This window comes from Lemur catta, chromosome 6, assembly GCF_020740605.2.
Source record: "Lemur catta isolate mLemCat1 chromosome 6, mLemCat1.pri, whole genome shotgun sequence".
Lineage (NCBI taxonomy): Eukaryota > Metazoa > Chordata > Mammalia > Primates > Lemuridae > Lemur > Lemur catta.
The window spans coordinates 20,774,244-20,786,684 of NC_059133.1; the positions used below are offsets into that span (position 1 = coordinate 20,774,244).

Genomic DNA, 12,441 nt, shown 5'->3' on the forward strand with positions numbered 1-12,441 from the left:
CCTTAATTTTCATAGTGTGTAGTACAAAATGCAAATCTCCCCTACAAATGGATACCATACCACTGAAATGGATTTGTCATTTTACTTTCATGTGTTCATTAAATCACCTAATAAACATTTAGCAAATGCCTGTCATGTGTGAGATGCTCTGCTGGGCACTTGAGCAACTTCAGAAATGATTAACACCTCGTTTCTTCACCAAGGGGGTAGAAGACACTTAAGAAGACAAATACTCACCTCTCTAACTGTTATTGAGAGCAGATTTTAATAATGCCATAATAGAATTATATGCAAATTACTACAGAAATCTAGCAGAATATATGATTTTTACTCAGGAGTAGTAAACATTAGCGAAAGCTTCACACAGGAGATCATATTTAAACAAGACCTTTTAAGAATGGATAGAATTTCAATAGGAGAATAAGTAGAAACAGCATCTTGGCAGAGGGAATGATATGAACAAAGGTATGGAGGTATATCAGGTATGCAATAGATTTTGCCCCAGCAATCAGACTCAGACAGTAAAGAATTACTCAGTTAAAGATCAATAAACATGCAGGACATAGATGTTTCTATGTGACATTGAGGTAGCTTGGGAAGGATGTTGGTGTTCACTAGGCTCAGCATCCCTAATCTTTCTCAGTCTCATGGAGATGCATTTGCCAATGGATTCGTAAATTAAAGAGTTTGGGTTCTATCTATAGGCACAGTGTATATAAACACTAAGGGTTTTGAAATGAGGCATGACTCTATTCAATTTTTCCCTGTATATGAAAATGTCAGTAGTTTATGGCAACAGCAAAAAAACATTCTTCTTAATCGTGGATCTGCAGGTCAGTGGTGGTTCAGCCAACTTCAACTGGACTTTCCTCAGCTCCACGGAGCTAGGGTAAACACCAACATTTAATACTTTGGGTTAAATTTAGGTTTGCTACACAGGTCTTTATTTTTCTCCTAGAACCAGCAATTAGGCAACTACTCAGCACTTGCTATTCTTACAGTAGAGCCTAAGAACACAAAAGGATGAGTAGACCACAGGAACACAGAGGCCTCATCTATAAACCTCCACACTGACATTTCTACCCATCTCATGGGCCAGCATTGATGGGACTGGGAAGTAACTCCAGCCACAGCGAGATACAAGGCAGATTCCTTGGCAAAGGGCACAGAGGCATAATTCTAATACAGGGAGAGAACAAAGAATTGGAAACAACAATTCAGTCTATTAATACCTGAGCGACCTCGTTGGACCTTGTTTCTGAAAAATAGCTGTCAGCTGAAGACGAAAGGGGAAAAGATGTTAGCAGACATAAACCCTTTCTGAAACAAGATAAAGAAGGAACGGAGTGAGGGCAAGAGGAAGAGATGAGAGAGGAGAGGAGTGCTTTGACTGGAAGTTGAAAAGATTAGGAGCCCAGGGCAGAATGTTATGCAATTCTAAACGCACAGGGGCCTATTTTAGGGCAGTGGAGAGGGAAGAGATCATTGATTAGCTATTAAACTGAAATCACTGTGCTAGGCAATTTACATACCCTATAGCATATAATCCTTACAACAACACTTGGGGTCAATATTATGCTTATTTCAGAAAAGAGGAAACTGAGGCTCAAAGAGGTATGTAAATTGCCAATGATAACCCAACAAAGAAGTAGCATTGCTGGGGTTGTCAGAGTCCAAAGTCCATTTTGGACAAAAGGAACTAAACTGGGAGACATCTTAGAAATCAAATTTATAGGACTTGCTGTCCTAATTAGATATGATGGTAAACAGAAAGGAAAGTCGAATAACTCCTAAGCTTCTATGTGGGTGAGGGAGAGAGATTGTTCCCCCATTAACTGAAATGGGAAACAGTGGGAGAGCCAGATTTTGAACTGAAGATAAATTTATTTTTGACTTATGTTGGTGATACCTACACATCTGTGTGAGATGTCCTACAAATGTTTAGAAATTTGTTTCTCAGAGCTCGAGAAGAGAAAGCAGTTCTGGAGAAATCACTCCAGAAATTGGAGCAAAAGCATTCCAAGCATGGAAAATTCTATCAGCAAATATATGACCAGATCTAGCACAGTTCATGTTCAAGGAATGGCTAACCATTTACTGTACTGTTTGGACATACATGTGTCTAATTGCATTTATTGGGTATACTTAGCAGCATCATAGGAGATTAGGCTGATCTCAATTCGCCTTGAATGCTGGAATAGAACATTTGGACTTCCCCCAAGAAGGAGTCACTACATGTTTTTATACAAGGGTTGACTTCAGAGTCTAGCTTGTAGGAAGACTAATGTAGTAGCAAGATATAAGCCGGACCAAAGGTGTGAGGCCATGTGGAAGACGATTGCATTCGTTTTTGTAAGCACTAAGAAGAACCTAAACAGGGGAGTGGCAATAGGAACAGAAATAAAGGAACAGATGGGAGAATTGCTTTGGAAGAAATTATTGTGCAGCACAGTAACCATTCTGCATATCGTTAAATATGCGTCAAGTTAATTTTGTAACTTCATTCGGCTTTAATGGTTTCCTCTCTTCAGGTATGCAGAGACTTCATAATTTATTGGTCATCTGTTCATATATTTTAATTAAGAGTTATAATTTCCATGAGGGAAAGACTATGACTCTTTTGTTCTCTACTATTGCCACAACATTCGTCAGAATAGGCACTGATTAAATATTTATTGAATGCATGGATGGATGAATACTACCCCTGCACAAGTCAGCATACCCATTTCCAGGGTCTTCAGTTTTGCTCTCTACCCTGCCCCTGTCCTTCATCCTCCCTCCATGTATTTCCCTCCCTCACACCTCTTTAAGGTTGGTCCAGGAGAACTTGCCTTGCAAGAGTAATCAGACCACAGAGCAGTCTGCATTCTGTGAGATGCTGATGTGATAGTTGTTGGCTATTTGTCTTCCAATCATTGCCTTCAACCAAGCTCAATTGACTCTCTCCTTACTATTTCTTAATATCATCTCAGACACATACAGTAACTTTTCAATCATGTAATATTTTAGAAACTTAGCTCCAATCCATTTTAAACCTCCAGTTTTATTTTCTTCACATCCCCCACCCCAAGTTTAGGCTTCCCCAAAGGCACTGGTACCTCTCTTCTTTATGATCCTAAATTCTCCAGCATTGGGACAAGAAGAAGGGATTGGGGGACAGGCAGACTTCTTCATACTTAACTATTAATACATTTGCCTTGCAGTCCTCTTATGGGTTCCCTGATTCTTTGGCTAACACTGACCATCCACAACCTCTGTGTGGCAGGTGGCCACTGATTGTTCTTTCAAAGGCGTGACATGTGAGTGCTTGGGGGTAACCTATGGGAACCCCATTTCACAGTCATCTAGTATGGGACAATTGACTCTTCCCCACATGGAGTCAGGAAGACACCATAAGCTTGTCACCAGTATCTACTACTGGGGTAATCAGCTTCTTGGATGGGCTAACAGCAAGACCTCCCTGATAGGCTATTAATTTCAACTCAAATGATTCTCTCTTTCTTCCTCCTTTCCCTTTCTTCCTTTTTTCTTTATGGGGCTGGAGCGATTGGTGTGGTTAGCAGTTAGTTCAACCACCTCTTAACAGGTCCTGGAGAATGAATTTAGCCCCAATATTTTTGTAACTCTCTACAGAATATGAAAGTACTTAATACCTCTGAGCTTCCTCTTTGGGTCCTAGTCTCCAATTGTACACATACATCACATCCAGTTATTTGTGAATGCCACTAAACATCATTTTGCAAACCTCAAGTTGTCATTTACATTTGTAGCTACTGTGTAAGAAATACTGAGTTAAGTGTTACGTGAACAAACATTTAATGAGTAGCTAAAATGGGTCAGTTGATGTAAAAATGAAATACAAAAGTCTGATGCCATTCAGACTCTAATGCAAGTATTGAATTGCACTATAACTTTCCAATAGAGGGCATTTAAACCACAAAATGGAAACTAGATTAGGGAGTAGAACAACAGTAAAGAGTAAAGGAGAAAAAGTAACTTAAAAATGAAGGAGTAAGGAGAATCTCAAAAATGAGAACTCAGCATAGTGACAGAAAGCTTAACATGTTTAAGATTAATATCTGAATCCCTGGTACCCAGGCTAATCTTTTCTCTGTTCACAAATCAGAATCATATAGATTTCCATTAATATTTATCTCCTTGAATCTGAAGGAAAAAGAAAATCTATGCTGTGTTTTGCCCAGTTTTGCAGTTCCCATCATGAATTTCAGTGAAGGCTCACGTCTGGTCAATGAGGTGCGGGCTGTCCTTAATAACTGAAGTATTAGATGCAGGCAAAGCAGCCCAAGTTTTAGAAGTGAGTCACTTCAAAAACCAACAACCACAAATTCAGTTAAAATTTCAAATAAAAGCTAAAAGACTAGAATAATCCATACAAAATTTTAAACCCAGAAGTTCCTCTTGCTTAAATTACTTTCACACTCCAATTTAAACTCAGAAACATTATGTTGCTGTCACACTTCTTTGTTCTTCTAAAGTATTTTTAAAAAAATCTGTATATAGCTGACAAAAAATAGGAGGCTGTCTGCCAGCCAGCTCTCTACTCATGTCTGACATACTGTAGAGTCGATACAGAACACATGGTCCTAAAACACCCAAAAGCCTCTTCTTCACTGGTTCACCCCGGCAGTATGTTTCTCCGGCATGTTTGCACTACCTACAATACATGTCTTGCATAAGCATGAATTCCTTTTGAATGTTTAAGTCATGCGGTATTTTCACATGCTTTGGTGTTGTACCTACGAGAATTATCATCTATGCTTTGGAAGTTCACTTCCTTGTGCCTTCGGCATTGAATTTAATACCACCCAGCTGACATCATTTTCAATTCCATCCAGCAGAATACCAATAATGTCTATAATAGAAGTTTGACACATTTAGATCTTCCAAATACAGAGTTAATTTAGCAGCTAAATTGGAAATGTCTGGGTGTATTTTTGAAAACTAATCCAGCATGAAAATTATTAATGACTTAGAATTGTGCATCAAGTATTTTCTTTTTGCTTATTTGATTATCCAGGAAGATCTGTTGCTTCATATCAGATAAATTTCCAAGAAGAAATATGCTTTCTGTTGTTGGAATACAAAGTAAACAGTTTAAATTAATCCTAATGTGATTTTTCCTAATTACAGATGAGACCCATTGGTCATGACGGCTACCATCCGACCTCTGTAGCTGAATGGCTGGATTCCATCGAACTGGGCGACTACACCAAAGCCTTTCTCATTAATGGCTACACATCGATGGACCTGTTGAAAAAAATCTGGGAGGTTGAACTTATTAATGTAAGTTGGTTTCTTAATGACTCCTTACACAGTCAACCCTTGATAAAGGAACTTTCATTGCAGGTGGGTAATTTTTTCTTTTTATATAACTGTTTGGACATCCAACATGGATTTACAGGTACGCCTTCTGTTTTATATATATATCTTTCAAGCTGCAGAGTCACTGTCTTTTGAAGTTTTGATGTAGGGAACTAAGAGATAAAGAGAAATCTCAGGGTATTTTGCAGTATCTAAGAAAACCTTCCAAGAATCTTTGTGTTTTTTTCCTTTTTATGAAATTTTGTCAGTTTAGGTTATGGATGTGATAACAAATAGTCTCCCATTCTGATCTTTGTCCATATTCACTGTTAAAGATTTAAATTATCATTTTTTGGTTTTCTATCTCTATTATGTTTCCTTATCTCTGTTCCTTAATCGCATAGATAAACACCATCCTTGAAGAGACTACTTTTGTTCTTACTAAATAGGTTGCTGTAATATCAAAATTTCATTTTCTAAAGCTGATGTCTAATCTTATGTTGTCTCTGCTTTGTTCATATACTTGGCATAGATTTCCTATAAAAACTGGCTAACATATGTTGCCATATATTCAAGCCCAAAGAGATCAACGAAATCATCATAAATGATTTTGATACTTTTCTCATTTCATTTTTACTTCTATTTTTTTCTAATGGCATAAATAAACAAATGAGATGAGAACATAACATAAAATGATCATGCATTTGAATTATATTTGGCATTGTAAACATTTCTTTTTAAAAGTGACAATAAGAAATCATTTAATCTTTTAGAGAATTTTTTTAGTTTTATATTTTAATGATTGGGTTCATAAACTGGAAGGTAAAGCAAACAAATTTCTGCTTGTTCAGAAGTCCTCTGTTCTACTCTTAATGCCACTTTATCTCCCAAGGTCCAGATTCTACATATTACACGTCATTACTTATTTCAAATGATGGTTATTATAAGTAACTCCTTATTCTTTGCTTTTAAAAGTCTGTCTTAAAAATATCTTTTCTAGAATATCTTACAGAAATTGTTCTTGAATCTAAAAAATCACATTAAATAGACAATTCTTGGCTTCTAATTTGCCATCAGTAACTTCTCCTTAACAGTTTTGCTTATCCTGTCACAAAAGATAATATTTCAGAAGAAACTCACTGTCTGACTTAAAACATCTGGTTACTTTCATTCGTAGTCTGTGTGGCAATGGAATTAACTGAAGCTGTATTGCTTTTTGGCTGCATCAGCCTGAGGTTTCAATTCTCTACCAAGAGCTTGACACGGATCTCATAGCTACTCTTAGATATTTGTTTAAAGGGGGTATCTTCCATAGATCAACCAAAGAAGCTACCAAGCTGAATTGTGTGTCAGTTAACGAGTGAATGGTATAGCTTGACCAACATCCCTATGTAACATCTTCTGAATAATACTGCTCCTCACTGAAGAATACCTACAGTAGGTAGCACATGAGTCACTCACCTGACTGGCATTAGCAGTAATCCCCCTTGAAAAGAATCAATTCTATAGGACTCTACTATAACATGTGTTCTTTAAAGCAAGGATGACTTACAATGTGAGGCTCTGTGTCTCTGAAAATTCAGATGCCTGAACTAGTGTGTAAAATGTGGGCTCAAACTCTCACTTTCTATAGTCCTTGGGGTACTTAGTGGTCTAGAGATCTTTGTTTAGTGACTGCAATTGGGCCTTGGGGACAGTTACGGTTACTGCAGGGACAGTGATGGCCCCATGTTTACTGCCAGGGCTCAGGGACTGATCCACCACCACCCATGGGGACAGTCAGCCTTGATTCAAGACAGAAAAATGGTCTTTTCCACCCGTGCTGGCTCTCAAGGGTTTTCCCTTTAGCTACACTTGCTGTAATACAATCTGACTTTAATCCAAGAAGAAGAAGTGCCTGTCACAAGCATTGTATCTAAATTTGAAAACATAGTCACTACCTTTCAGATTTTAGGCTTAACTCCTCTGGCCTGGAGCATACCATCTGTGTCTACCACCAGCCCAGTGTATTTTCCTTAAAGTAAACTTACTGAATTTAAAGTTCCTTGTGACGTCTTTACGAGCAAAATTTACACTCTTTGTGGTGAGGCTCTGCAAGTCATTTAACTCAGTGGATTTAATAATTATGACAAAAACAGATCTGAACCTTTAGAGTTGGAAATCAGAAAACAAAATTTTTATCTCACTAGAACTGGGTAGTTCATTAGATGGTTTGTGTTTACTGGGTTTTAAAATAAGAAAAAGACAAAATGTGTGCCTCTTGGCTAACAAAGCTTTTGACTAATCTGAAATTCAAGACTTTTGTTTATCCCAACTAATGAGGAAATGTACCCAAATATGAGGTAGTCTCATATTTAATATATGGGTCCAATAATCCTATACTAATAAGTCATAATTTGTTGTTTTCTAGCCTAAAGGGAGTGTATAGTTACCTTGATTTAGAGCACAGCCTTTTAGGGAAGTTCACATCCTGAATCATTGTAATGAGTGGTTAGTTTTAAGGAAACCAAATTACTCCACTAATGTTGTTCTATGCAAAGTAAAGAGAGAAGTGCAAATGTAGGTTTGATACAGAGGTCTATTGGTGGAGGGGATGAGAAAGGAGGATGAGAAGATGAACTGCTAATATGCTTATAAATAACTTCAGCATCGTTACATAGTGTTGGGTAAGCATTCAGTGTCACACAGCTGTATGTTTGGTATTAAGACAAATATTAATATATTCTCAGTGAGTATAATGAGTTTATTCAAAGTATTTCAATGAGGAAATGAAACCTGTACAAAGTTGTAACTTGCAAAGTACAAATATATAGTTGAAATTTTAATCTTTCAAAAAAAAGCCCCCAAAGGTCTTTTTATTGGTGGAGTACATTATTGCCTGTGATTAACAAGGTGATTTGAACAAACTGAGAGGGTTTTGGTCATGAAGCTACACAAAGTGTAAGAATGGGAGAAATTAGTGGACATCTTAGTACCAGCATTGTCAGCAGTGGAAATAGAGCATAGGGAAACTTTTATGACATGAAGTATTGCCTGTTTTACAGGCCCATGTGTGTCCACACTTAGACAATGAAATATAGGCCATTAATTGTTCCTTTATTCTTTAATCTGTGCTTCATATTCAGAAGCTGATGTTTTATCGATAGCTCTGTTTTGCTCCTCTGTCTGCCACTATCATAAGTAAGATCATTAATACTACTCTCATTGTTGTGTCGATATTTTAGTGTTAAAATATGAATATGTTGGGAGAGGTTGTCAGGCAAAATGTTCCTACTGGCTGGCTGGATGTCTGGTTTGAATTATAGTCCCATCCAAAGGCTTGTTAAGAGAATTAAAGACTAGTCAACAATGCATAAGTACGTGAATTTCTTTTTAATTCAGAAGGTCGCTAAGACCTGGCATATGATATTAGCAAGTGTAAACAACAGTTTCTACTGCTATTGACAACCTCAACAGCCCTGCATGGGGGAAATTTTAGATAAAAGGGCTACATATTGTCATAGTTCTATGAAATGTATATGGTTTAATTATGAAATTAAAAATAACTATCTTAGAAACAATGCAAATAACCTCTTATCCATCTTCTAGACAAAAAAGGTATTGAAATTATGACAAACAATGTTAATTTATTTTACTACTGTGTACCTACTAAAGGGACTTGGGTAAGACCAAATAAATTTGAACACTGTCTAATTTGTTAATTTATGAATCTCAGTGTAGAACATATGATTAATTTCTTCTCACTGGCTTTACCATCATCATTTACCAAGAAGATAATTCTATCCCAGGCTTATACTATCCTATGGTATTGATAGTGATAAAAGTACCCATTTAATGGAAAAAATTCAGATTTCAATGCATTCTTAAATATCTGCTTGTAAGTAGAAGAATACCTTTAAAAATCTAACTACAGTGGTTGTTTGTTTTTTAAATACCTTTGGGTAGAAACAACTAAAATAACTAAGGTAGCAATACCCATACGTATCTCATGAAAATTATTTCATGTGTCCCATGAAAATAATTTGGAATTATTTTACAACAGTAAATTGATTAGAAGACCATTTGCTTCTTGCCTAATAGCTGCTGAAACTGTATTTACATCGCTCTTTCATTTAGGGACTGTCAGATTCCTTTCCTTTTTTCCCCTTCAATGCTGAATTTAATATTGATTTAATTTCTACCTTTCCAGGGAAATTTTATAATAATCTAACCACTTGGAGATGTACTAATAATTTTCAAAGGAAACTTTCTAATTTTACATTAATTCTTCAATAGTGTAACTTTAGTGCTTTAAATACTGTAGAGATTTCATCCTATGAGTATCAAATTTGGACTCATTACTTGCTTTGACTTTTTTTAATATAATAGCATTATCAACTCATACTCCTGTCAGCCCTACCCTCATTGCTAAAACTGAAATTAAATTTATTCCCTAAAAATTTTTTCACATCTTGTGTGAGTGTGTGTGTGTGTGTGTGTGTGTGTGTGTGTGTGTGTGTCTATGCATATTGGATAAAAGCAAATGGTAACTTAATGTTCACAACCAAGAAAAATAATCAGCAGATTCACAAATTGCAGGGGAGGAATGGGGAGGATGAAAGTTCTAATTCCACTTCTAAACCAATTATTTTACGTAAAAGGTTATGCCTTCACTACAGGACATTAATAAATGAGAAATATTCATATTTCCACACCAGGGAGGCTCCATCAGTCAACACTTCAAATATTAACAACTTTAATCAAAGCCAAAAGCTTTAACTAAATGGCTGGGTGGGAGTATTCAAGAGTGGAGCAAACTTGATAAATTATCTGTGGATTTAAGTATTTCATTTATCCCCATGTACAGTACAGCTAGCTCCTCACAGCCTTCAGGGCAGCTGGACACAACCTCTGAGCTTTCGACGTTTTCAGGCATATTTCAGGTAAAGGCCCTGGACTGTACCATCCTACCCCCGCATCAAAATCTCAGGCTTTTCCAGGGAGTCTCTTGAAGCTTCCCTCACTTGGCCCAAGTTTTTGAAAAAGTGCCCTTGTCCCTTCCTCATACAAGATGGACAGTCTTCTTCCAAATAAATACTCACTTTCCAGTGATTTTTAACCCTTTCATATATGGCATGGAGGTTGGTGATGGGCTAGGTCTGGCATTATTATTTCTACTATCCTTCAGCTCATTTGCATGTCTACACCTACCATACTCCTCTCGACTTAGGAGCCTTGACCTAAACTGAGATAGAATTATACCCCAATAAAATGTACTTAACCACTGAAACTTCATTGGAAGTAATATAGCTTTTCTTTTGATTTCAAATGAATTTACATTCTTGCAGTGCCTCAGGATAAAAATTATGGAATATGTATTATATTAAAGTGTTGATACTGGAATTAGTAAAACACACACATGCACACACACATACACAATGAAAACAAACAAGGCACTTTGGCCTGAAGAGACAGTCTTGAGCGCTCAGCGACAAATGAACTTCATGAAGAACTGAAATCATCTGATTATAGCCATGTCTGACCTCTCTCTGTGTAAAAAGGAAAATAATGTTCTGATTATCCAGAAATTTCTACCTTAAAAATTTTTTGTTTTAGCGGACATCTGTTTGTTGTTTTGCCCACATGGATTTCATTCATCCTCCTCCTGATTAAAACAAAACCATTCCACATTTCCTCTAAAGAAGTCACCTTCACCCTTTCCCCATGACATGCCTGAATATATGGCCTGGACTCTTAGATCCAAGCTCAGCATTCCAGCCTCTGCCTCCACCCCTGCAGACTACAAACTATTCTTCATAGGGACCAGCAACGTCATTTGGGAGCTCAATACAAAATGAAAATGTGGGGCCCCTTGTTCAAAACTTACTAAAATTTTTAAGACAGTGACAGCAGCACATTAAACCACACAGAGGGCCCTTCTCAGTGCAGGACCTTGTATAGCTGTCACACGGGTCACACACCCTTGACGCCAACACAGCTCTTCATTCCTTTGTGTAGATCCATATTTCCATCTAGTGTCATTTTCCTTGTACCTGAAGGACTTCCTTTAGCATTTTTTTATAGTGCGAGGCTGCTGGTGATAATTTCTTTCAGCTTTTGTATGTCCGAAAAAGATTTTATTTTGCCTTCATTTTTGAAACATATTTTTGCTGGATATAGAATTCTAGAATAGCAGTACTTTAAAGCTGTTGGTCCACCATCCTCTCTTCTGCATTGTTTCTGATGAGAAATATGCTTCCATTTTATTGTTGTTCCTCTGTATATAACATGTCTTTTTTTTTCCTCTGGCTGCACTTAAAGTATGCTCTTTTTTGCTAGATTTCAGCAATGTGATTATGATGTGAGTTTATGTAGTTTTCTTCTTGTTCCTTGTGTTTAAAGTTTTTATGAGCTTCTTAAATATGAGATTTATAGTTTTCATCAACTTTGGAAAATTTTTGGTCATTATTTCTTAAAATGTTGTTTTCTTTTCTCCCCATTCTCTCTCCTTTGCTTTGGAAAGTCCAAATACATAAATATTAGACTCTTTAAAGTTGGACCACAATTCATCAATGTTCTACTCATTCTTTTCAATCTTTTTTCTCTCAGTGACTCATTGGTAAATTTCATTGCATGCCAGACATTATGAATTTTTACCTTATTGAGTGCTGGATATTGTTGTATTTTTATAAATCGTCTTGAGTATTGTTCTGGGACACAGGGAAGTTCCTTAGATACACTTTGATCCTTTCAGGTCTCCCTTTTAAGGTATATTAGGTGAGGCCAGAGCATTGTTTATTCTATTGCCAATACTTTCCTATCGCTGAGGCAAGATACTTCTGAGTACTTGACCTATGCCCGTTGAACTTCAGGGCTTCCCAGTCTGTAAACTATTACCAGCCCTGTTTGAGCTCTGAGCACTATTCCCACTAATCTTTTCAGATGATTTTTATCTGGCCTCAGATATTTTCCTCAAATGCACGTCCAGATCAGAACTCTCTCTACTCTAGTACTCCACCGTCTAATATCTTAAAAACCAGTGTTTTCTAGATTGCAGGTAGGAAGATAAACCCAGTCTCTTTCATTCCATCTTGGATGGAAGCAGAAGTCCATGCCGTGTACATTAATCCCTGTGGGTGA

At 36.9% G+C, this 12,441-nt stretch overlaps 1 protein-coding gene across 10 annotated transcripts in view; it reads left to right on the forward strand.

The window, feature by feature from the left end:
• The window catches only part of ANKS1B (ankyrin repeat and sterile alpha motif domain containing 1B), a 950,573-nt gene that overhangs the window by 675,951 nt on the left and 262,181 nt on the right, over nucleotides 1-12,441 (forward strand). For all 10 annotated transcript variants that reach the window (XM_045553160.1, XM_045553161.1, XM_045553163.1 and 7 more), the window contains one exon: nucleotides 5,152-5,304. In XM_045553160.1, the coding sequence (XP_045409116.1) occupies nucleotides 5,152-5,304 (153 nt within the window). The remainder of the gene's footprint in view (nucleotides 1-5,151; nucleotides 5,305-12,441) is intronic.